Source organism: Corvus hawaiiensis, chromosome 20 (genome assembly GCF_020740725.1).
Source record: "Corvus hawaiiensis isolate bCorHaw1 chromosome 20, bCorHaw1.pri.cur, whole genome shotgun sequence".
NCBI lineage: Eukaryota > Metazoa > Chordata > Aves > Passeriformes > Corvidae > Corvus > Corvus hawaiiensis.
Window position 1 is genome coordinate 3,161,614 of NC_063232.1, and position 24,867 is coordinate 3,186,480.

Consider the following 24,867-nt stretch of genomic DNA (forward strand, 5'->3'; position numbering starts at 1 on the left):
TTCACTGTAATGACCTGAGTGAAGCCATTCGTCATTACACACAAAGTGTGAGCTAAAGCTTCTCTGGAGGAGAATGACGCTGAAAAGCCATTAGCCTTGACTTCTCTGTTAATAACTTTCACAGGGAACTGACAGCAAAAAAAGAAAATCAAGTTAATTTGTTTTTATGTCATCCTTTAGGATCATTCCAGTGGAGACAGCAGGCTAAGTATAATTTTATTCTCAACGCTTCATGACCCGGCGTTCGTGCAGGATTTGCTACAAACTGAGAACAGGCTGTGCAACTTCACAGATGCAACATGTAAAAAACTGTATTTTCCTAGACTGTGTGTTCCTCAAGCCTATTAAAAAACCCACAATGGATTATTAGAAATATTTAACCCCCAATTCATACACAGTACAAGCTGTAAGGTTTCCTTAAACTCAGGCTAGAAAACTAGAGCAGACCTTTACCAAAACTCATTGCAGTTTTTAGATGCAAGACTGATAAAAATTCTCCCAAATTCCCAAGAGTTAGGAATCCTAATGGGCTGCCTTACTCCTCAATGAAGCCAGACTCATTCCTTATCACCAAGGATCAACAGAGCAATTCAAGCAATCAATGCTGCAAACTATTAAACACAACAACACAGGCTGAGGGTCACTCACAGCAACACGGAAAGGATCTGCCTGCAGAAATCCAGACTGTGAAGCAAAATTCCCTCCAAAAAACCAGGCAGCTGTAACAGACCCACAGAGAACACTGCACAAACTTCACAACTCAGCAGTGGTGTCAAAGCACCACCAAAAATACCCACACTTACTCCAGAGAATCCACCCCCCCTGCCAGCATGTGGAGGTGGTTGAGGGTGGTGATGGAGGTGGTCAGGTGACGCTTGGCATGATCCAGCTGCTTGATATCCCGGGTGATTTCCTTCACCTAGTGAATGAAAAAGGATTCTGGTTAAATATCAAGCCACAGCAATAACATTTTCAGGAGAGAAGAAGCCACTCTCCCCTCTTTGGGACTGTGGAGGTGTCAGCTCAGCAGCCCTGTGAACACTACAGGCTCAACACAGGCTCAGGAGGAAATTACCAACCAGTCAGGACCAAGGACAAAAACAAAAGACTGACAGGAGAAGTCAGTGTCCTCTCCCTCACAAAGGCCAGAAAGAAAGTGCTGCTCACCATTTGTTCAGATTTTTCAGCCTTGTCTTTAATATCCTTAATTTTACCGAAGAGCTGTTGAATGGCTTTCTGGGCTTCTTCCAGGGCCTGGAAAAGAAACAAGGTCAGAGTGGAAAGAAAATCTGCATTCAGTTTTCACCTTTCTAAGAAATACACAGTTGCTCTTAACAGTCCCTGGGGCTGGGGCAGTGCAGGGGAGCAGCTTTCTTACAAAGAAAACATCAGCACAACAAAAGTCAGTGTACCATGTTGGAATATTGAACCTGAGTGGGCCAGGGTTTCAGTATCCATTTTACAATAGTGCTTTGGCAAAATTTCATCAAGACATTCTATGAAAGCAGCTCTTTAAGGTTACTGGATTATATTTTGACACACTAAGTGTGGAAAAATAGGTAGAACTCCTGATCAACGCATATTTAGAGCAGAAAAATGAAACCTCCACAAGACCCTTATGCTCTTCATTAATTATAAAGAAAAAATGCACATATAGAACACTGAGTGCTTGCCTAAACCCCTTGCTGAATTAGCAGGATATTATCCTGGTGGAAAACATGACGCTGATTCCTTTGGAATGGGCAGCTCAGCCTCCCACCCACCTGCAGCAGGAATGGCTCTTTCTAAGCACAGGTTTGGCAGGTAAAGAGGTCAAGCCCAGGAAATGGATCTCACCTGGATTTTAGTGCTATTTTCTGTGGCACCTGGTCCCTTTTATTACAACCATGGCACACCCTGACCTCACACAACCAGTGTGAACCACACGTGGATTCAGTGAGCGAAGCCACATGTCCAAAATCACATGTCCAAAATTTGCCTTCTGAAGTAATTCAACACATTTTGCCTTCCCAGTCTGATAACATTTCCAGCTCCAGCTCCACTTTGTTTCCCGCTGTTAAGTGGGCTTCTATCCCTCTGTTTTTATATCCAGTCCCATGACCAAGGTTACAGCACAAGCTACAAGTTCCTTCAGCAAATAAATTTAACACATCTTCATTTGGAAATGGATGAGGAAACTATCTGCCAGCAGCTTTTGCTGGAATATAGCTGGGTTATAATAAAAGTATTAAAGTTGGAGATGGTTTATAAATCATTTTCCAGAGGCTGGGGGGGGGAAGTCTCCTCTGAAATATCTTCTGAATCATGTGGAAGTTAACACTTTATCGATTGGTGTCACAGAGTTGCCAGACAGATGTTCACTGAGGGACATGAACACACAAAAATGTGCTGCAGGGTGGCTGCACCAGGGCTGAACACCCCCAGCAGCCTCTCCTTGAGCACCAGTCACCTTTAAGAATGACATTTTCTCCTCCATTTAAATGCTTGTGGATAAAGTGCAAAGCAAAGAAGCAAAGAATGCTCCTTTCAACATCTTTAGCTCTGTCTCTGTACTCAGGCCTGCCGCACATTACTCAAGTGGGTTATTAAGCAAGCACCAATGGTCCTGCACAGTCTGAGCTTTGGACAGGTCTGTACAAAATTAAAGAACCACCCTGAAATTCTTCACAGGTGCCAATTGCTGTGTTTCCCTTTGCTTCAGCACTAATGGCAAATGCTAATTTTTCTGCATGATCCCAGGGAAGTCAGAGCTTCTTCAAAAGAACCTATTTTTCTGATGGTGATATTTAATAATATTGTGATAAAAAAGAGCAGAGACCATTTACAGGAAAGTGGGTGAATTTGTTCCTGCTGCTCAGTGGAAAGCAGCAAACTCAGGGTGGGCAAACTCCCCACCTAAAATCTGCCCCTGGAACACTGAGCAGAGGAAAATGGGATTCTGTCCCCGAGCACTTAAATCTGCTAAAAATAAGGCAAACTGGTGTCATCACTGGTCCTGACACTTTTACCTCCTTAAAAACTCTGGAAAAACACAAATGAGACACCATGTGCTCTGCCCCATCTGATGAATTAAAGAAGTGTGATCTCCTCCATCATCTAGGGCATGAAAGTAGGTTTAATTGCTCAAGGTGTAATATAGAAGTTTATTAATGTAACTAATGACTATTCTTTCAGGTGAAAAAGAAGAGGGGAAAAGACAGCCACACTGAAGGCTACACTGTATTGGAAAAAATGCATTTCCCTTCACACTCTGCTCCTGCTAGAACAACGAATCATGAATTTTTAAAGGATTTTCTTACTGCTTTTGTTACCATTTTATTAATAGGTTTGTTTTGGACAGAAATTCTAAGGAAAAACAATATCAAGAGGATAGGAATTGCTTTTATTCCAGTCTATCTGGTTCCCATGATGGATGACAGGCAGCAATCTCCCAGCTGTGGCCCGGCACAGGGTTCACCTTGCGTTACTAATTTATTGGTTTCCTCATCAGTGCAACTGGGAAACATGTAAATGTACACACCCCAAACAGCAACCAGGAGTGAAGTTACTGCATTTCCTTTCCTCCACCAGCAGTTCATTCTGGGGGCACAGGACCATGAATAAATAGAGAGACTGGAGACATAATCTGTTGTGGTTATACGAAACAAGGATGTTGAAATGAAGGTTGCGACGTACTGCAAAAACACCATATGACTCTAATCAACAACTGAGCCTGCAAGCTACAATTAACCCATCAGCATTATTTATTCAACTTTATGCAACCTCTGAGTCCCAGCACCAGCTGAGAAATACGATGTGGAGATGGCTCGGCCGCCGAGAGGCAGAGCCAGCGGTCAGCGGCGTCCGAGGCTTTTTCCGGAACGTTTGACCCCGGGCTTCCCAACTGCTCTGACAGCTGTAAATTTAGCAAAGAGGGCAGGACCAGCCATGGGGGGAGAAGCTCCAGACAGAGTGCGTGGTACAAGGCTTCAACCACGGATCACATTCCTCCTTCTGTGGTGTAGTGTGTCCCACACGTCCTGGATGCAGGAGGGAAGCAGGGGATGTGGGGTGTCCCAGTTCCAGGTGTGTCCTGGTTCCAGGGGTGCCTTGCGGGCACTTCCCAGCAGAAGCAAGTTCCAAAAACACCATTCATGGAGAGGAACACACAAGAGGATCCCCCAGTTTAAGGCCACGATGTGTTTTCAGCCATCCCTGTTTCTCACCCAGTATTTATGCAGTGGGAGCTCTTGTGTTCGCAGCAGAGAGGAAATGCAGAAAGCTGAGACATCGCACACAGGAGGTGGAAAACCCAACTCCAGCTCACAGCCAGAGCCCAGGTAAGCTGGGCAGCCAGTGAGCAGCTCTGCTGTTTGCCAAATTCTCCAAAGTTGGAGGGAAAAACACAGCCCATGAATGGGCTACAGCTCTGCAACCTCCTTCACCTTGAGATGCGGCAGGAAAAGACTCCAAAGGCGCGGGTGTAAAACAATAGGGAGCAGAGGTAAATCATGAATCACTGAGAGACTGCCTAAAAAACAGCTTTCCTTGGCATTATCCCAAGCAACTCCTAAGGTCAGACCACACATCATTCCTTGTGTCACCTTTTCACACGAGATCATCCAAGCAGCAAAAGGAGGGAAGAAAATAACCCGAGCGAGAGGTGGGACCAGACTATGACTTGTTTGTTAAATTTGGAAGTGATGCATTCTTTAAAAGGTTATGTTCCAGTGACTTACAGTACCAGGTTGACACTCATACACACAAAAACAGTGTTAGCAACATTTATTCCAGCCAAAAAAAACCAGCCCAGTGAATTACAGTCAGTCTCTCCAAATCCCTGCAGTGCTGCAGATGGACACAGCCTCCTCCTCCCCTCCCAGCCCAGGTACGGAGCTGTCACATCACTCCATCACCCAGCAGCTCATTAGGGGGTGTGTTAATTTCTAAATACCTCTTCATGCATCCTATCAGGAATCTTGTGCAAGAAAATACTTCAATACCAGGAAATATGCAAATAGGAATTAAGAGGCCTCTGTGTTCCTAGAAGATGTCACTGAACTGGAGGGAAAAAGCAAATTTTCAGATGAAATTTCCTTGCTTGGGGATTAACTGAACTAACACTCTTTTTTTCCCTAGTAATGGTTAAAATACCTCCATGGTTTCTATTTGCTTGCTGCTGTTGTGCTAGAAACATGTTATTTTTATTTGATTCTAGCCAATATATAGCTCAATTGAATGTTGTTATTCACATCAGAAAGCTGCCCTCCACCAAGTGTTTTATAGACACTTAACATCTGCCAAATTCACAGCATCCAAATGAATTTTTAATGTTACAAATAGGGCTGTGGTCATGATGCTGAGAATTTAATGCTCTGGCCTGGTCCCTGCTCTTGAATACCGAATGTTAATGCTTCTTTCATTTGCTGCCACACTTACAGCTCAGATCAATGAAAATCTAGACCACAACTAAAAATAAGTTCCCATCCCCAATTCTCTGAGGAGCCTCAGCTGTGGAGATTTCAAAGAAACCCTCACACACTGGAACCAGCCTCACAATTTCTGCTCCTGAAACCTCATACAAACGAGTCCCTCCAGAATGAGAAAGGATGGAAATATACTTTGATTCTCAGACTGATTTCATTTCAGAGAAAACCCTTAAGTTTTACAGCCAAGGATAAACCACTGCAGCTGAAGCCTGGGCTTGTCTCAGCACAGGACAGTGCCAGCTGATTTCCCTGAGCAGACAAACCTGAAGGGCTCAGCACCCTGGGGTTTGATTTTAGCAGATTTCTACCCTGGGAGTTCAGTAAATAGTACATAACTACTACAATTGTCACTGAAGGAGACAGTTTTGTGTCATCAGCTCCAATCCCAACCACTCAGGCTGCACAGGACACTTTATATCAGCAGATTACATCCCACACTGCACGAAGCTTAAAATTGCTGTAGCTGCCCCTTCACTTAACCCCAAACTGTGCTTGGAAATCAAGCCCCACATTCTCAACAGCTGCACAAACACTGTCAGACACACAGGGTGAAGTGAGAGGTGATTTCCAGGCAGTTCTGGTCAAAACCTTGCAGCTTAACTGCTGAACTGCACCCCTGGGCTGGTCCAGCACCTCTCTGAGCTGTCAGTTTTTACTGCATCGCCCAGCCCTGCACAGGGGCGTCTGCAGCACCAGAAAGGTGCTGATGTGCTGGGACAGAGGTTTGAGTGGCTTTGCTCCAGTGAGTAATTTTACACGGGTTTTACAGTCAGGCACCTAATCTGCACCAGAGCTGTGTGGCCACTTAAATGTTAATTGTGGGAGTTGCACAACCTAGAAAGTAAAGCCTCTGGAGCTTCATCAGGCTTGGCCCCCATGGTTCAGCTTCATCATCACCTCATGGCAGGTTACTACTGGCAGGTGAGCAGCTACAGCCTTGCTCCACACCCAACATTAAACACTATTATCACGCAGCAAAAACTCCCCGTGTAGACACTCATTATTCTCTTCATCGATTTCAGAATAGCCAAGCTGTGAGTCTCTGTTGACACCCTGATTGCAGGTGTTTGCTGCACCTCCCTGTGCCCAGCACACACCTTGTCCTGCAGGGCCTTGGATAACCGAGTGCCCCTGGCAGTGCTGCTCACCCTCACTCCATGCTGGAGCTGCCTGGGTCTGTTTGATCAGAGGGAAAGCACATTAAATTTACTTGGGAAGTCTGCAAATGACTGAGGGACTCCCGCTGATTTGTGTACTGATGTGTTTGCACACTGCAGTCGGTGATTATTTGCAGTATCAGAGCCACATCTGCAACAGCAGAGCTTGACTTCTGTGGGGGGTAAGTTTAGCAACAACTTGAATGACATCAGACTTTGCAAGGTGAATTCAGATCCGTGTTCATATGCTGGTTTGAGTTAGAGTTAATTTTAATCACAAGTATGGGACTGTGCCCCAGCCAAAACCAACACAGGTTGAGACCTTAAAGGCAAATATAAATAGGGGGAAAGGACAACCACACCAGGAGCCCTCCAAGCAACCAAACCTCCAACCCTCCAAACTGAATTGCTGTCAGTTTACCTGCTGTAAGCATGGAAGCAACACAGCTGGAATAAACGTGACCACACACCAATAATGTGAGACAACAACATCAAAAAAAGACAAAAAAGGGAAAAAAATAATTTTAAATATCCACAGCGAGACACAATCTCCTCCCTGTTGGAATTCTATTTTCAGGCTGGGTTTCTTGCTTTGTTGGCATCAAACCCACACTTGACTGGTCACAGCGCAGCTTGCACTGCCTTCAACACCACCAACACCAGCACCTGCCTCTTGCCAGCACAAACACAACCCCACTCCCAGCCTCAGGCTGCAGGACAGGCACATCCCCACTGAAGCACAAGGCAAGGTCAAGCTCAGACTTGCTTCTGCCTTGCAGCAGATGGCAAAAGTTATGCCAGAATGAGAATAAACAGCACTACTTCTTGCTGGCATGCCATTCACCTGAAACCCTGTTCACTGAACGTGTTCTGGGCTAGAACAAGCTCAGTGTCTCTACAAGGGAAGGACATTGTCCAGCTGTCACAATTCACTAGGGAAATGACTCTGAATGAAACTCACTTTTGATTTATTTTGGCAGCTCAGCTCCTGCTTATTATTCATGGGTTACAAAAGAATATTATGGGACTTTAATCACTCAGCTGGAGCCTTACAGAATCTGTGTCACGACTTTTCATAAAATATATAAAGTCACACAGCTTAAAACGCCATATTTAACCCCAATCCATTCACCATCTTAAAAGGCATTGAAATCTAACACAAGTCATATTTCCTATGCTCACACTGCAGAATAATGACGCATTCATTAAAAAAATCCAGGAGATAAAGCTTAGCCAGGCAGGAGAGAATGAATATAACTGAAAGATGGTGCTTACAACATCAGGGATTGTGACACCAAATAGCCCCCAAATATTTCAGAGACTTAGGTTTAATTAGTTATTAAGAGCTTATGACAGTCAGCGCTGTCCCAGCAGCAGGGGCACATCAACACCTTCCACGTGAGCCAAACCTGGGCACTGTGACCAAGGCAGCAGGACTGGAATTTGATTGCTGGAAGTGAGCATGTGTTTAAATACATAAACAAATGGCAGGAAGGAGGTAGGAGATCTGCAGGCACTGACTGCCTCAGTTCAGCGGGAAACACAACCTGCAGCCTGAAAAGCCACCCTCACACAAGGGCCTGCCAGGCTGACACTGCCTGTACCCAGCCCTCACAAAGCTGGAGGGGACAAGCCACTGACTGGCTGTCACCATCCACCAGCTGCCCTGGGGCTCAGGACACTGCTCAGAAAAGCAGCAGAGGACCCCACTCCCACTTCCCTCTGCAGCACCTGCATCCCTCTCTTCTTGTGCTCACTGTCCATCTTCATCTCCTCCTTCCTTCCTCTATTGATTCTCCAAAGTGTTTCCTGATCTCTATTTAAAGAAGAGAAAAACCAAAGGAGTATTTAATGTACTTCCAGCTATGACCTTGTCAAACCCACAACCTGTGGGCATTTTTCTCTGCCAGACACAGCCTCCTCCTTCCACAGGCTTCAACACTGCCAGACACTGCAGCACACCCAGGGCAGGGCAGGCAGTTGGAGTCTCCCCAGAGCTGCAGAGCCCAGATGTTCATTTTCCCATGCCAGGAGAAAGGACAGCCCTGGCTGACCAAAGGATGGGATGGCCAGTTGAACTGTCTGGGCTCAGGCTGGACAGCAAGGATATATTCATGTTATTTGACCACAGCAGCTGCCATCCCTTCTCTTGTACTGCTGGAGTTATGAGAAAGAAAATATATATCACTGTTTTCATGGAGCAAAACAAAGAAGGAGCCAACCAAAGCAATCCAAGTTATCAGCCAGTATCTTCAGCCATGAGAAACATCCAAAGCTTTTCCCAGCCCAAGCACATCCATTTGCTCTTCTAGTTAACACCTAACTTTGTTCTAGCACTAATTGAGCCAGACCCTAATGGAGTCAGACACATTAAGCAATAAACCCCATTTTTCTTTGAAACACAGTCCTTACTTGATGCAACTTCAGTCATTTAGGCATGTTGTGTGCACAGGGCAGGAAAGGGAAGATGGACCAGAGATAACAGAAAAAAAGTTTGTTGGGCTTTATTCAGATTCAAATCCATTTGGGATCTTGGGACTCCTCTGGGGCTCTCAATTCTTTCCAATATGGATTTCAGCTGAATCTACCTCACCTTTACCCACCCAGGCACCTCATCCTGGTTGCACAGACACTGTCAAGGGTTAAACCAGCAGCAAATGCAGAGGCTACTTATTACAAGGACAAAAGCCTGATAGGTGAAGCAGCTTCAGCCAAACAACCAGTAAAGGCATGTCAGCAACTGTCAAAAAAATTACAGGCAGTCCGTGCAGAAGCTCCAGCAATAAACACAGCTGAGGAGTGACACACCAAACCGTACGGAGTGCGTTAAACGCTCCGTGGAAAAATCTATGGGAACTTTTTATACTACACCCTAGGGCAGAGAGGAAATTATGCCACAACTGGACTGCAGCTCTCAGCAAGGTCAGCCCACACTCTGGGTTCAGCAGCAGCAGCTCTGAGAAAAAAACCTCACAGAGGAAAAATCGCATCGCGCTGGCTCCCTAGAAACTGTTACAACTGAACCACAGCAGCTCCTGCATTCCCAGCCTCTCCCAAGGCATCCAAAATAGTCCAAGTCTGGGACTCCCAAGGAAAATTTTGTTACGCCCTACAGAGGAATGTTCCACCCACGGCTGTTGTTTCCTCCCATAAAAGGACCATTAGTGAGATAATTGCTGAGGTTCAGGGCATTGTCTGCAGATTTTACTGAAATATCGCACCAGGAAGGGGAAGCCAAATGAGCCAGACTATTTTAAGGTTTTTGCATTTGGAGGAAATTCTAGGGCAAAATTTCAAAAAGGCAGATGCTTTGAACCGAGAAACGCTATGCTTTGTGGAGAAGGGGGCATTCCTGTCTTTAGAGCTGCTTAAATAACCCTTGTGGGGCCACATCTATTTCATGGCCTTTATTTTTAGACTCAGAATCTGTTTTTTCAGACACCTTGCTGCCAATTTATACACACACGTGTATGTGAGCAAGACTGCTTGGGGAACAATTTAAAAGCTGATAGACTATAAAAAGCTACTCTTACATGAAAATTTCTTACTGAAATGCCTTCTCATAGCTACAACTCACCTCAAAGCCCTGTTCCATCATCTCAGTAGGCAGGAGTGTAATCCCAAACATTATCCCAGCCCAGACAGGACAGGAGACTCCATCACAGGGAGCACAGCAGCTGGATCTGCAATTAGAATTTTGGACTTCCTATCCCTAAGGTCTCTTTTTCCTCAGGGAGCACAGAGAGCACATTTTCATAGCTGCACACTCCATATTCCCCACTGGGTCAGACTGGGATTTAGATTCTTCTGACTGGGACAAAAATGCAGCACTACCCAGATTTGTCTCTGCTGGCAGCGCTCCCTCGCCATCAAATATCAGCAAAACGTTATCCTGCTCTCAAAACCAAGGCTGGGCTCCCCTCTCCTGGACAGCTGGGAAGGTGCAGCTCTCTACAAGGCTCCTCCACCAGACAGGGAAAGCTCTTTGCTGGGCTCAGTTGGTAAATAACCCAAAAAATCCCCTCCAAAAAAACCCCAATCTGCCAAGGCTGATAACCTCAGCTTGTCTTTTAGGAACCTGCCTGGATCACTGGTCTCTAAAAAAGAGACTGGGAAGGCTGATGGTAAACCCCAGTAATTTGGGCAGCACATGAATCAGGCGGCTACACAAGATTCCCAACCATTTTTTGGGCAGTTCTGGCTGACAGGAGATGGGAAAGCCAAGGCTGAGCTTTCCAGGTGCTCCCTCACCTGCAAGGGCAGCACAGACAGCTGAGGGCAGGGACTCAGCAAAAAACCCCCTCCTGGCTTGCTTTGACTTAACTTTTTTTTCTTCTGCCACTGCATCCAAGGTTTGTATTTCCTTTGGAAGGAAGTCAGAGACTGAAAGGATGTTTATTCAAACTCTTATTTACCCCTCAGACAAGGACATCTCCAACACAACGCAGTCAGGCAACGCTGGCAAACACAGTTTGTATCAGGGGTTGTTAGGAGAGAAATGTGACTGAAGGGAAGAAGTTTTTGCAAAACACCTTTCAGGCCCAATCCTGCAGTTAAATACACAGGATCCTGATCTCCCACTGAAATTCAAGCAGCCACAAAATCAGAGTTCAGATGCACTTTTATTTACGGCACAGGCTTTCAAAGAGACCGTGGATTGCAGTGCTCCTCTTGGATCTCAGTGTGCCAAGGGATGGAAACCAAAAGACAGGAATTTTCCAAAAATTTCTGGCTTTTCCAAAAGCCAGCCTGCTGCAAGTACTGTGCACTACAGGCTGTAGGCATCTCTTATGGTAAGAGTTACAAATGGAAGAAGATTAGAGATTAAACTTATTGATGTGGATGCTTTTAAGCTTTGTTTCAAACCTCTTGCAAAAGCTGGTTGCCAACTGTTTCCTTACTAATCAAGGGTGGCTTGCAGTTGTGGTTATGATGATAAAATGCAATAATGATTTTCATCCTGTGTTGCCTAAGGGAGAGGCTCACAGGGTGACACTATCTATCCATGTGGATGTGTCAATCCCATTCTGCAGGGGAATACTGGTCTCGAGGATACAAGTTTCCCACAAATTTAGTAAGAATACAAGATCAGTAGAAGGAAGAACTTAATTTTGCTGTGGGACCAAATTACCAGAGAAAGTAAGTAAGGGAAGCAGCAGCACCAACTCCCTTCCAAGCACAGAACTGATTTGCCTTAACAGCACCTTGTTTTCAGTTGTTTCAAAACAATTTCTTATCATGCACTGGAAAATAAAACCCATCCTTTCCAAGTGGGAGAAGTCAGGCCTTCTGCTCTATAAAAACATTTCCAAGTGTCCTTGATTCCTCTGAGAATATGCTGGTAAAACAAAGGCCCTTTTCAGCACAGGAACAGGCAGCTGAAGCTGGGAAACAAGGTTTTCACCCCCACAATCTGCTATCAACAGGGTGGTCATGTGAAAAGGGCTGCCTCACTCCCCCACAGCACCCAGGATACTCAGGGAACACAGTGCAGGAGTGACAGGAACAGCAAATGTTTCTTCTAGGTTTCCTCTGATTCTGGGGTGACAAATCCTGCCACTCCAACAGTCTGGTTCCAACAATTCACATTAAAAAAATGCATATCCAGGTGTGAAATGATGGGCTTGGATTAGAAACATAGAAAGAAAAAGCTCACAGCATTTCAGAATCAAACTGTTTTTCTTCCCAGAGAAGTAACACTTTAAATAATTGAATGGTTTCAGTATTTGTCAGGATCTCAAAGTAAGAAACAACAGTTGTGCTCCTGGGAGATTGTCTGGCCTCAGCCCATGCAACTGCAAGCCCTGACATCTGTCTTAAAGTTTGCTTCTACCTTACAAAGCAGCAAAGTGAGGGAAAACAGGAAAATCCACACTAAATACAGGAACATTTGTGATTAACTGAAACATGTCCTGCGTGGACACACATGTGCACACCTGAAGGTTTTTACTTAGTCAGGAGTTAAACAACCAAACTAAAGGAAGGGCAGCACAGACAGCTCTGCCTTCCTGGTGCTTCAGAGCAGGACACAGTGCAGGTCCATCTGCACATGCCTTGGAGAACTTCAAGGGGATGGAAGAATGAGAAAGCACAGACACAGGACAAAGCTCTGAACAAAGCTTGCCAATCTCCACGGCACAGAAATGCTCCTGTTATCCCACGGGCACAGCTGGTCATGGCACTGCTTGTGTTCATCCCTCTCTCCAAGTCCTGAGGCACTCCAGGCAATTCTCACCCACAGCTCTTCTCAATCCCACTCTTTTTTGGTCTTCTCAGAGGATTTATCTTCTCAAATAGGCCCAAAAGGCTACAACAGCATCAGCTTTCCAATCACAGACAAACTCTCCAAGTACTGCACAAGTTTCCAGTCCCTCCTCAATTTCTGTAATTGCCTCCCCACTTGATTTCTTGTCTCATTCCTGCACAGTAATTACAGGCAGCACCACTCCCAGGTAAGCCACATCCTAAGCACATCCCCAGTTTAATGGCAATACTCAGACATCCGTGATTAAACTACTTCTTCTAGGAGAGATGAGCATCTCTCATGTTTTTCTAAAGCAATACAAAAGCACAGACAGGTCAAATAATTCACTCGAGGTCACAGGCTCTGTGGTAGAAATAGGATTAGAAATAGATACCAATTGCTGTGACAGCAAGGAGTGGAAAATAAAGAGTCACTACCCCATGCCAGTCTTAAGTCTGATAGTAAGAAGTCACTGAGGAACCTTGACTGATGGTTCAAGGTTCAATGTTCCTGCTCTAAAAAGGACAAGAAATAGAGCCACACCAGGTGACCCCTCAAAACCAGCTGACACAGGGGCCAAGCTGAGCACTCTCAACTCCTGCAGCCATGGCTGTGCTCACCAATACTGTACTCCCAGCAAACACATCTGTCAGGCAAAAAACAAGTGAAAACCTGAGGGCTGAACAGGAGCTGCAAGAGGAAGTGGCAGCCAGTGATCAGCACAGAGACCAACAACTCGGGACCCTTCACCAAACAACTCAGTGAAAAGGACAAACAGCCTTGTCTTGGCCCCTACCCAGGGGGTCAAATGTACTCATACCTATTCAGTGCTGCTCGTTCTACCATCAGCTTCAGAGTGGCACACAGGCCTCCTGCTTTTGATCCTTAAATCAATTCCTCATTCACTTCCCTTCAGAGGGTGAGGGGAAGGCAGGTCAGAACAGCTGCTGAGTGAGCAGCTCGTCAGTGTAAGAGGCACAGAAACATCTCAGTAACAACAGCAGTGGAGTTTTGCCTGTCAGAGCCATTCCTCAGTGTGGCAGCCCAAGCTGGGAACATTCCTGGCACTCCTGGCTGCACGTACCTGCCTGCCATCCTGTCCCACGTTGGTCTGTCCCCTCACCACAGTTCGAATGTTGTCATCCAACCTCCTGCAGAAAAGAGCCCCGAGTGTCAAACCCAGTCTTTAAATGCCTGACCCAAACAACTGGGGGAATCCTGAGAGCTACAGAACCAATTTAAAGTAAAAAAAGCTGATGCTACCAAAGCTAAACTCACTATTTCCCCCCTCCCTCTCTGTTCCATGTCACTGTCTTGCATAATTTAAAAGTCCTGTTGCAAAAATAAAAATCCATTTCCTAATTTAACCAGGGTTTCTTGCATTCCTGTTCCCTTAAGCAATATTGTCAGCTCTCCCTTGTCTGTTTGCATTTCAACTTCCCACATGTTGAAGTGCTGTCTCAATCCTTTCATGTTGGCAATATCAACCAGCACAGAAAATTTAAGTATTTCATGCACACTTGTGTTTATTTTGTACTTTTAGGGCCAATAATGACAGTTCAAAAATACATAGTGAGTTTTTACAATTTATATTCTTATCCCACAAACAATAAATTCTTGGCAACTGAGTCTTTTGGGTAGTTTGCTCTCTCAGCCTTTAAACTGTACTAAAATTTGGTACTTTTTGATTCTTAGTTGTTTTTCAAAGCTGCACTTTGCAACCCATCAGCTTAAAGAGCCTGAAGGGCACGTATTATACAATAGAGATGAAATATAAAGAATTATAATAATTGTCTCTGTGCCACTATTAGACACCAGGCTGATCCTATCCATGCCTTTTAAGCGAACTAAATCCTGTCAGCTGTAGCACAAAAGCTGCATTTATGAAGCCTTGCTGACAATCAGACCACGCCACCTGAGATGCAATGAAACGGAGAAATATTTACCTTATTTTCAATCTGATTTTGTTCACGACCTCATCAATGTTTGCCAAAGACTGGAAGACAAAAAAAAAAAATCAGAGAGAAGTGAAATGGTGAATGTTTTACAGAGGAATACGTCAGTTGTGATCCCAAACACTTCATCACACGGGGCACGAGGAAGAGGAGAGCAATGGCTTTGTTCTACAGGTGGAGGAACTGAGACACAACAACTCAGCTGCTTCTGTGTCACATCATAAAGAGCAGAAAAACACAGCTCAGGGCTTCCCCCATGCCTGAGCTCTGCCTTGTTCTTCGTCAGCAAAACTGTGTGACAGTGACCTCCAGTGGGCAGTGGGGATGGGGACAGAGCCTTTGCCTTTGGGTGAGACCCCCCTGCAGAGCCCAGATACGCAGAAAATAGGCTGGAAGGAGATGCAATGAAGGCACTGCGGGGGAAACAGCTCCTCACTGCTGGCAAAGGGAAAAAAGCCAAGCCACACCACCAGCAAGAGCTGCAAGCCAAAACCACCAGCGCTGCAGAGGATCTCAGACACGGTAAGTGTTGGAGCAGCCTCCCAACATAAACTTCAGCTGTAGAAACATCTCTGTTTTGCAAGAGGTTAATCCAAAACTCCCCCTGGAGCTGAAGTTGGGAACACAAAGGGAGGATGTGGGCCCACAGCAATCTCATTCTTTAAATCTCAAAAGAAACAATAGGGCTCAAACTCTCCTGTGACATTGTACAGGCAACACCCACCTGATCCGGCTGAAAACCCCAGGAACTCACCAATGTTTGGCACACAGCAAGTTAGGAAATTTACTCCATCTAAATAGAAAACTGATTTATTTCTACAGATCAAAGCAGGGCTTTAACTGCAGCAAGCACTTTGGGTGGAAAGAGACCACATAATGACGGCAAACCCAGTGAGCTGCAAATTTAAGAAGGGATTATTGTTATAGCTTTATTTCCTGTGCTAGTGTTTTAAAAGAAAAGGCTTTGGTACAGGTTTAAACACTACTTTGGTCATTTGCTATCAGGTTAACCTCATAGTAAAGAGTGAAAGTAAAATCTGATAGTAAAAAGTGTGAAAGTAAAGTCTGAGAGTACTTGGAGCATCACTTACTTGCTCAGTGGGAAAGAGAGCATTAATATACTCCACAGCATTGAAATCTGCTCTGTCCAGTGGATCTTGGCTGGGAAATACCTGGAGAGAGGGAGGAAAACAAACACTGTCAACAATCTCCAGTAATTTCTATAACTTTACACAGTTTCTACTACTTTTAATTCCTTCAACACCTGCCTCCAGTTGTGTTTCACAGCATTTCTCTAACAAGTGGCCAGTCTCTGCCCAGGAGTAGAACAGCCACGTGCTCTGCAGGGTTCTGACCTCCCAAAATTCCTGTGGGTATCAGCCTGGATAAACACAGATAATTTACACACACGATTCCAATACAGACCTGGCATGATCCACGCAGGAATTCCCAAGACACACGAGCCATTAATCATGTATCCCAAACCATCCTGATGCTTTTGCTGTTGTCTGGGAGCAAACTGAGGTTCTGGCCTGCTCTTGGCAAGAGCTTTGCCAGGCCCCATGTGACAGAGGGTTTGCTTTCCACAGCCGTGTAATAGGAAACGTGATGAATTAAGGAGTGGTTGTACGAGTTCTCTGGAGACTTAGGTTTGCCACTTTTCACAAAAGATGGAGAGAAACACAATCTGCTGAATGATTTGGGAAGGGGGAAAGAGCAGCTGTGGTGCAAACAGATGTCATCTCTCCTCAGAAGCTCAAACAACACGAACACGACTGCCAGGCTTTGCTTTTTGTCCCCACAAAGTGTGGTGCTTTCCCTTCTCTGCCACCATACTGAAGCTGTGCCCCATCCCTGCAAGGGTTCAAGGCCCACTTGGATGAGGCTTGGAGCAACCTGGGATGGTAAAAGGTGTGGAAGGAATGAGGTGGTCTTTAAGGTCCCTTCCAACCCAAAGCATTCCATGATTCTGATATTTGTTCCACATTTACAGAGCCATGAGCTCTGCACTCCATGGCCAACACCTCACCTGGCAAAAGCAGGGCTGACCCCTAGCATCCCCCTGCTCACTGAAAGCCTTCTCACCTGGGCACATGAAGCATTGATGCTGTTTTACACATTCTGCATTGTAAAATCAGTGACTTTGTGAGATAAAAGCAAATTCTGCCTGAACCAGCCCTATTGGGCAGCTTTCCCAGTCACTCCTGTAGACGAGGAGAAGCAGGCAGCAGTTAAACATGCATGAGGTCGTGGTGAGTGAGGAGAATGCTCTGACATCACCCCACTGTAAGAGCACAACTGCAGCATCACACCCAGCCTGTCCTGCTCATAACTCACACTCACTTAATCCCCACAAACCCCAAATCTCCACAAATATTAAGAGCAGCTGAAACAAGAGGCGAGATGTGAAGATAAAGGCTGGTCAGGAACTCCACTCAAACTGCAGATAGAGATCAGTGCTGCAGGCAGCTGGAGCAGCTGCAGGAGTTGTTACTCCCAGGAGTTTGTCACAACCTATTAATCAGAAATGCCACCCCAGGTTTGGTGGGGCACCAGTTCTGCCTGTGCTCCCCACCCCGCTTCCGGCAGGGCAGCTGAGCCAGCTCTGCTCATTTAACCTGAACTGGGCAGGTTTTGCCCAAAACTGGTTCAGGAACACTGATAGGAACAACGGGATTACTGGGTCAAGAAGTGCCAGTGAGGAAGTTGGAAAGCAGCAGGTGGTGTCATCCTCAGCATCTCCCAGTGCTCAGGATGTGAATGTTTTCCTACAGCTTTACTGCCTGTTAAAATAACTCAGCCAGGCACGTGGTGGATCCTCCACTGTTCAAAACCTCATAAATGCAGAGGATTCTTCCTCTGGACAGGCTCTAGGCCCCCTTTAGAAGCTGCCATTTAATTTACCAGTTCCCAAGGTCTCCCCTTGCTCTTCGACAAGAGCCACCAAAAGTGACCCACAAGCCTCAACACTCAAGAAAGCGCAAAAACTTATTTGAGTGATGCTTTGTGAGATGGCTACTGCTGCTGCCCAGGCTTCTGTGACAGGGAAGTTGGCCACAGGTTGGCTGCAGGCAGTGCAGGCTCAGTCACAGAGGACAAGAGTCGTGGTTTTACCCTGGGTTCTCACGGGATTTTGATGGACTCTAAGTGCCAAGAAGGGTTTCAAGGAACACTGGAACACAGAATCATAGAATATCCTGAGTTGTGGGGGACCCACAAGGGTTATGAAGTCCTGCTCCTGGCCCTGCACAGACACCCCAACAATCCCACCCTGGGCATCCCTGGCAGCGCTGTCCGAACGCTCCTGGAGCTCTGGCAGCATCGGGGCCGTGCCCATTCCCTGGAGAGCCTGGGCAGTGCCCAGCACCCTCTGGGTGAAAACACCCTTGTGTATTCACCCAAAGCCAAACCAAGACATTTCGATCATCCTTATTTCAACCGAGCCCGGTCACTGGGCTGCACTGGGGTGCTTTCCACACCACGTAACACGTCTGCAATTAGCGACACAGACGCCGCAGCACCGCCAGCACCCCACGTCTGACAGTGACGGGGACACGACGAGCCACGCTCAGCCCCCAACGCCGGCCCGGCCCTCGCACCGCCGGCACCGGGAGATGCGAGCCCACCCGGGGCTGACGGGGCTCGGCCCCACGCCGGGCACGGCCAGCCCGGGGCTCGCCGGGCCCAGCTGCGGAAGGCCCGGAGCCGGCAGGGAGGGGCTCAGATCCGGCCGCGGGCCCTCACCGAGCGGCCCCGCACCGCGCCCGCGCCTGTCCCCTGCGCGGGGGGACCCGCCCGGCGCACCTGCTCGATGGCGGCCTGCACGGCGGGCGCCAGCTCCAGCGCCGCCTCCAGCCCGGCCTCCAGCTCCGGCTCGTCCTCCTCCATGGCGGCGCCGCTTCCGCCGGCAGCGCGCGGGCGGGGCGGGGCCGGCGTGAGGGGAGGGGCCCGGGAGGGGCGGGGTTTGAGCCGCCGGGGCGGGGCCTGGCGGGGCGCGGCTCCGCCGGTGGGCGGGGTTGGGGCGGGAGGGGCCGGGTTTGGGCGGGGCCTCCGCCCGGCGGAGCGGGGGCGGGAGCGGCGGGGCTGGTCCGAACCGAGCCGAGCCGAACCGAGCCCAGCAGAGCCGAGCTGAGCCGGGCCGAGCTGAGCTCAGCCGAGCCGGGCCCTCCCGCCGCCCGGCCGGCTGTTGACAAGCGGTGGCGGGAGACAGCGCGGTCGTCCCCATGTGGCGGACGCTGGCCCTCGCCTCCGCCTTCTTCCCGGGGCTCTTCATCCTCTGCATCCGGTTGTTGCGCTGGGCCGCCCCGGGATGGAGCCTCAAGGACCGCATCCTCCTCAGCGGCAGGTACGGGCGGGAGCGGCGGGAGGTGGCGCGCACGGCGGCGGGACCCGCCGGGACCGAGATGGGGACCGGGATGGGGAGCGGGAGCGGGAAGGATCCGGGCGGGCCGAGAGCACCGAGACCCGCCGGCCGTAAGCCTGGACTCGGGGGTGCTCCGGCCCGCGACGCTCCGGGGGACAGTCCTTGGCTGTCCCGAGCCCAGATCCCGCGAGGGGAGCAGGGACCGGAGGCAGGAGCAGCACTCCGAGCACGGGCATCCCTCCGAGCACGGGCATCCCTCCGAGTGCGGGCATCCCTCCGAGGGAGGGCATCCCCCCGAGCACGGGCATCCCTCCGAGTGCGGGCATCCCTCCCGAAGGAGGGCATCCCCCGCAGCATGGGCATCTCAGCCCGGCCCTGCCCGGCGGGACCCCCGCACTGTGGTACCGTTGTCGGGGCAGGGATGCTCCGGTGCAGCTCTGCCTCTGCCCACGGGGAACCGGCAGCGTTTCCACGGGGGTGGAAGGGACGGAATCTGGCAAGGATCCCCCAGGAGGCAGCGCCTGGCACAGTCACCCCGACACGTCCTCGCCGTGACGAGGCGCTGAGGTGTGCACGTTGTGGGCGTCTAAGTGCCACCAGCTCTGAGCCTCGGCCCTCGTGGGGTCACATTTGGGGTGACCCCTTTCCTCTCTCTCCGTTTCAGGCTGGTGTCAACGGTCCAAGCCACGATGGCAACGGTGTCGGGGATCACGGTTGTCCTCAGCTGCAAGAACGTGGTGCATGACAGGTAACGGAGACCCACTCAGGTCCCACTGTCCCATGGGGAGCGTGCCAAGAATGTGCTCAGCCAGCTCGGGGCTGGAGGGTTTTCTGCCAAAGGGTTGCCAGTACAAAGGGGAAAGGAAAACCAGTTTCATGTTCCTCTTTTCTCCACTTGGGCTGAAAGGGTTGGGCCATGTGCTGGCTGTATGCCCCCTGAACAGCAGCGGCTTGCTCTGGCCTGGGGTTGCTCTGGCAGCACAGTCTCCTCCAGAGGATGGGCTGTAACATGGGCTGGGTATGAGCAAAAAACATAGACATCATCAGCTCTGAAGGGGTAGGGAGGCTCCTTGCTGGAAGCTGAAATTGCTACAGAGTCAAGCAGACCCGATGAGAACTGATTTTAGAGGTGCAAAAAGCATTCTGAAAGAATCCAGAAATGGTAAAGTCAGAATGGAGTTTGAAGGAAAATCCTGCTTCCTTGTCCTCAGTGCTCCGAGATAAACTGCCCAGAAGTGGCTCTGAGGAGGAGTGATAGAGTAATCAGAAGACTTAAAAACAGAGCTATTATCCAGACTAGCAGAGAAGATTGCAGGAGGCAAGAATATAATTATGCCGAGCTGGAATTCGACTGTCACACACGGATTTTAGGGTGATTTTTAGGAAGGGCTGCCACCCTGGTCATAGCAGACTTGTCTTTAATACACAGACATGAATTGTCCTGCCTTGCTCTAGGTGGTGATATCTATCCAGATTGCTCAGACCTGCTTAACCCAGGCAGTCTGTGAGTTACCTTTTTGTTCTAAAATAAAATTCCTGCTGTATAGATAAGGCAGATGATGAATCCCAAAGCCACACAGACGGAAGGTGCTGCCAGCAGCCCTCCTTCCCCCGGAGCTGTCTGCTTGCCTGGGTATACTCAAGGCCAAGGGCTCTGTGCAAACACTTTGTGGACAGAGACCTAGATTTTCTTTGAATCTAGAGGAAATTGAGCCCAGGGCTCAGCAGGGAAGGCCTCATAGAATGACAGCAAGACAGCAAGCCAGGAAGAATCACAAAGGTTGCAGTAAAATTTGCCAATTTATTTACAGAGGCAGACAATCATTATATCACCAGCGTTGTAATTGCCCTCCAAAGCCCTGGGCAAGTTTTGCAAACACAATCACTCGCCACCCCTGCTTCACACCACTTACATCTTTCCATCTGGAACAGGAACTCCTGCAACAGAATTTTTCTTGGGATGGCAGGAGAGCAAAAAGAGATTTGAGCCGCAAGCTACATTTCTTCAAGCAACAGCATTGGGTGGTTTTGTCTTCTTTTTTTTTTTTATCAGTGTGATTCCAGGCAGGACTTTTTAAGGAGGCTGGTGTCCCTGCAGAGCAGGGCTTGCTGCTGCCCAGATTGTGCAACCAGGATTCCAGCATGCTTTGGGAACAGGCAGCTGCCTGCAATTATTTCCCAACTGACAAATGCCTCATGGGGGTTTATTGCCTATATTGGATATTTCACACTTCACTCTCCAAACGCCAGGCCAGCCATCCCTCTGAGTTCTCCATGTGCTTCTCAAACACTCCCTGGGTTAGGCAGCCAGCTGATGCAATGTGACAGGCAGGAGGGACTCAGGATTGGGAGTTTTCCACCACCAAGCACCAGCCCTGGGGGTCCCAGGGCTTAGGGGAGGAGATCACCTATGCAAAGGTGTCAGGTTGATGCTGGATCTCGAAAAATGCTGTGCCCCTGGGCTGTGCAGCAAACACCTGGCTGTGGAGCTAATCAGGATCCTTCCTTGGTGCTGTGTTTGTGTTTGGCCAGGCTGAGCTCAGTGCCTGGCACAGCCCAGCAGGAGGGGGTCAGCACCCAGAGCCGTCCTCCACATGTACCAGGCACCTTTTCTCTGGGTCAGTCTGCACCTGCTGGGCAAAACAGACTTAAAATCCACCCCCTTTCAGCTTCAAAATCCACTGAAATGCTGCCACTTCAGTCCTAAAAACTCTTCTACCTCCCAGAGCATCGCGAGGCGCTCAGAGCCGCTGCGATGCCTCTGTGTGTGCTGCTCCTCCCCAGGCACTGGCTGGCCGTGGAGTACATCTGGGTCCTGGTTCCCTACATGACCTACGACATCTACGTCATGTACCTCTGCCACTGGCACAAGAGCCAGGAGAAGGGCATCCTGGAGAAGAAGCACTCGCTGGCCAGTGTGTGGAGCTTCCTCCTGCAGGAGCGGCTGATGGTGACCCACCACCTCTTCATCCTCATCGTGCTCACCCCCATCACCCAGGTGAGGGCTACTGCAGCAGCCCAGGACCCCCTGGACATGCTGGGTGTTGGCTCCTGGCCACCTCTCTGCAGGGCCGTGTGCTCACTGCTGGCTTTCTTTACAGCACTTCAGGGGAGAGTTGGGGGACTTCTTTGTGGGCTGCATCTTCACAGCAGAGCTGAGCACGCCTTTCGTATCACTGGGCAAAATCCTCATGCAGGTAGGTGAGGAGGGATGGGACTCGGGGCTGGGAACCTCACAGCAGTTCATCCCCTTTCCCTGCCCCAGGCTCCAGCAGCCTCTGCTCCGGCAGTGGCTCAGAGAGGGGCAGCCCCACAGCTGTAGCCCCAATCTCCCCTGCGGTGCTGCCTTTCTCCCAGTGTCCCATCCCTTTCCCCCAGTAACCAGCACGCCCAGGGGCATCCCGGACCTGGGGGCTGTGCCGTGGGCTGGTGCTGCCCCCTCCTGCCTGTTCCTCCCTGCACCACGTTCATTCTCACCCCAGCCCTCTGCCCTCAGCTCCCTTCCCCCCGCCCTCTTCCATCCCTTCCTCCAGCCCTCTTGGATGCTCATCCCGTTGCTCCCAGCACCGCCAGTTCCCCGGAGCGCTGGGCTGCTGCTCACCCCACATTCACTTCCTTCCTCCCCCAGCTCAAAATGCAGGACACGCTGCTGCACAAGGTGAACGGGATCCTCATCCTGGTGACCTTCTTCCTGTGCCGCATCCTCCTCTTCCCCTTCATGTACGCGGCCTACGCCCGCCAGGTGGGGATCCCGGTGTACCTGGTGCCGTTCCGCATCCCCCTGCACTGCAACATCGCCAACGCCTCCCTCATCGCCCCCCAGCTCTACTGGTTCAGGCTCATCTGCCGCAAGGCCGCCCGCCTCTACGGCGGCTCTCCCGCCCACCGCAGCAGATAACGGAGCTGATAACGGCCAGGGGCTGGCACAGGGCAGCCCCCGGCCCTTCCATCGGGAGCAGCGATTCCGCCGGGCTGCCGGAGCTGGAAGCAGCCTCCCGTCTCCAGCGCCGTGCCAGACAGCACCAGCCGGGGCTAGGAAGGCTTTCCTCCCACGCCGCTGCAGTGCCTCGTGTCCTCCTGCCGGGGTGGGAGCCGGCTTGGAAGCACGACATTCCTTCTGGGATTCAGCTCTGCGGCCCCGCCGCCCTGAGGGTTACACGAGAGGGGTTTGTTGCAGCCCCCCCCGGCGCGGCTCCCGGGGCTGACACCGGACACCGGCACAGCGCGGCCAGGAGCCTGCGCGGGGAGGCTGGAGCGGCCCGGCCCCAGCAGCGGGGATGGGGAGCCTGTGCCGGACCTGCCGCAGCCCCAGCCAGCCCTGGAGCTGCAGCACAGCTCTGCAGAGCCGTTCCTGGCCTTTACTGACTTCAGCTCTACACTACAGCCCTGTTCGGCCTCTGACCTCCCACATGCACCTCACCTCCTGCTGCTGCTGTGGCTGCTGGGCTCAAGCTCCACTTAACTCGATGGTGCTTTTCACTAAAAGCGTCTGACAGTCCTGCGGGGGACTCCTGTGTTGCCAGTTCTGGTGTTCCCAGCAGGGCTGGAGGGGAGAAGCTCATGCCAGGACAGAGGAATGGTTCTGCTGTCTCAGAGCGACGTCTCATCAACACACAGGGCACTGTGCAGAGCCCCTCCTTGGCAGAGGGTGCAATTTTCCCTCCCCTCCCCTAACCACAGCTGCTTTTATCTGGCTGCATCCCCTCAGCAGGTATTTAAAACCATCTGGCACACCCTGCTCTGCTCTGCCCTCCAGCTGGCACCACCACGCCCTGGCAGTACCTGTACAGTCCCATCCCTCCAGCCCCATCCCACCCCCCGTGAGGCTGCCAGGGACAGAAGCGGGGCTGCACAGAAGGAACCAGCAACCCCGGAGCAGGATGCTGAGCTGGCCCTTCACCAGTTCAGCCCATTTCCACTTTCAGCCACAGCAAAATGGGTATAGGCTCCCTGGCTCGCCCTGCACCACGGGGTTCAGGAGCCCTGCGGGTGTGTGCAATCAGACCACAGCTGAGTTCATTCCCTGCAGCCAGCACCAGCCAGGGCAGCCACCTCCTCCTCCTCCTGCAGCCTTCTGTGCCTGCTCCAGGGCAGGGAACTGCACTGGCACAACCCTGGCACAGCCCCGGAGACCTGCGACCACTCTGTGCCTTTCATTCTGTCTGAAACCAGCAGCCGAGCTCTGGGAAACCTGGATCTTTTGGGGGTTGGATCTCATCCCAACCACGGCTGTTGTTCTGGATAGAGTGTAAAAATACAAAGGGCCTCTTCCGACCTGTGGTTGTTGTTGCAGAGCTGCCACTGTCACAGTAACCACCGAGAGCAGCTGATGTTACAAAGCGCTTGCAACTCGTTACAGATGTTGTATCTCACTGTTTTCATTGCAAATAACGTGCCTTACGTAAGGACAAAGAAAACCCCAGCCAATGAGGCACCTCAGTTTGCACTAACACTGCCCTATTTACTATCAGGAGACCAATAAAGATTTCCTCTCTGAGTCACACCACTGGCTGACTCTTCCACGTGCCGTTCATTGCTGGGTGGGGGTGTTACATGTGGGGTTACTGCTGCACCCCCACCTCCGGGCAGGAGCAGCACACACGGATTTCCAAAGGTTCCTGCCTGTCCTGAACTCACTCAACTCGCTTCCCAGCTTCCAACTTGCTTTCCAGCTTCCGGC

The 24,867-nt window shown here is 49.9% G+C and overlaps 2 protein-coding genes across 4 annotated transcripts in view; one reads left to right on the plus strand and one right to left on the minus strand.

Annotated features, from left to right (window-relative positions):
- The window catches only part of VPS53 (VPS53 subunit of GARP complex), a 63,723-nt gene extending 44,979 nt beyond the window's left edge, over positions 1–18,744 (minus strand). For 2 of the 3 annotated variants that reach the window (XM_048324559.1, XM_048324558.1), the window contains exons 1-6: positions 18,629–18,744; positions 15,916–15,996; positions 14,816–14,865; positions 13,954–14,020; positions 1,168–1,254; positions 804–919 (exon numbers count right to left, since the gene is read on the minus strand). In XM_048324559.1, coding sequence (XP_048180516.1) covers positions 804–919; positions 1,168–1,254; positions 13,954–14,020; positions 14,816–14,865; positions 15,916–15,996; positions 18,629–18,712 — 485 coding nt within the window. In that variant the 5' untranslated portion in view covers positions 18,713–18,744. Of the gene's footprint in view, positions 1–803; positions 920–1,167; positions 1,255–10,202; positions 10,285–13,953; positions 14,021–14,815; positions 14,866–15,915; positions 15,997–18,628 lie in introns of those variants that run through there. The other variant, XM_048324561.1, reaches the window with a different exon arrangement.
- Positions 18,745–18,910: 166 nt separating this feature from the next.
- Positions 18,911–24,693, plus strand: TLCD3A (TLC domain containing 3A). Its single transcript, XM_048324602.1, has 5 exons — positions 18,911–19,169; positions 19,852–19,935; positions 21,972–22,185; positions 22,289–22,384; positions 22,816–24,693. The coding sequence occupies exons 1-5, from the start codon at positions 19,048–19,050 to the stop codon at positions 23,083–23,085; spliced, it is 786 nt and encodes a 261-aa protein (XP_048180559.1). The 5' UTR covers positions 18,911–19,047; the 3' UTR covers positions 23,086–24,693.
- The last annotated feature ends 174 nt before the right edge of the window (positions 24,694–24,867 follow it).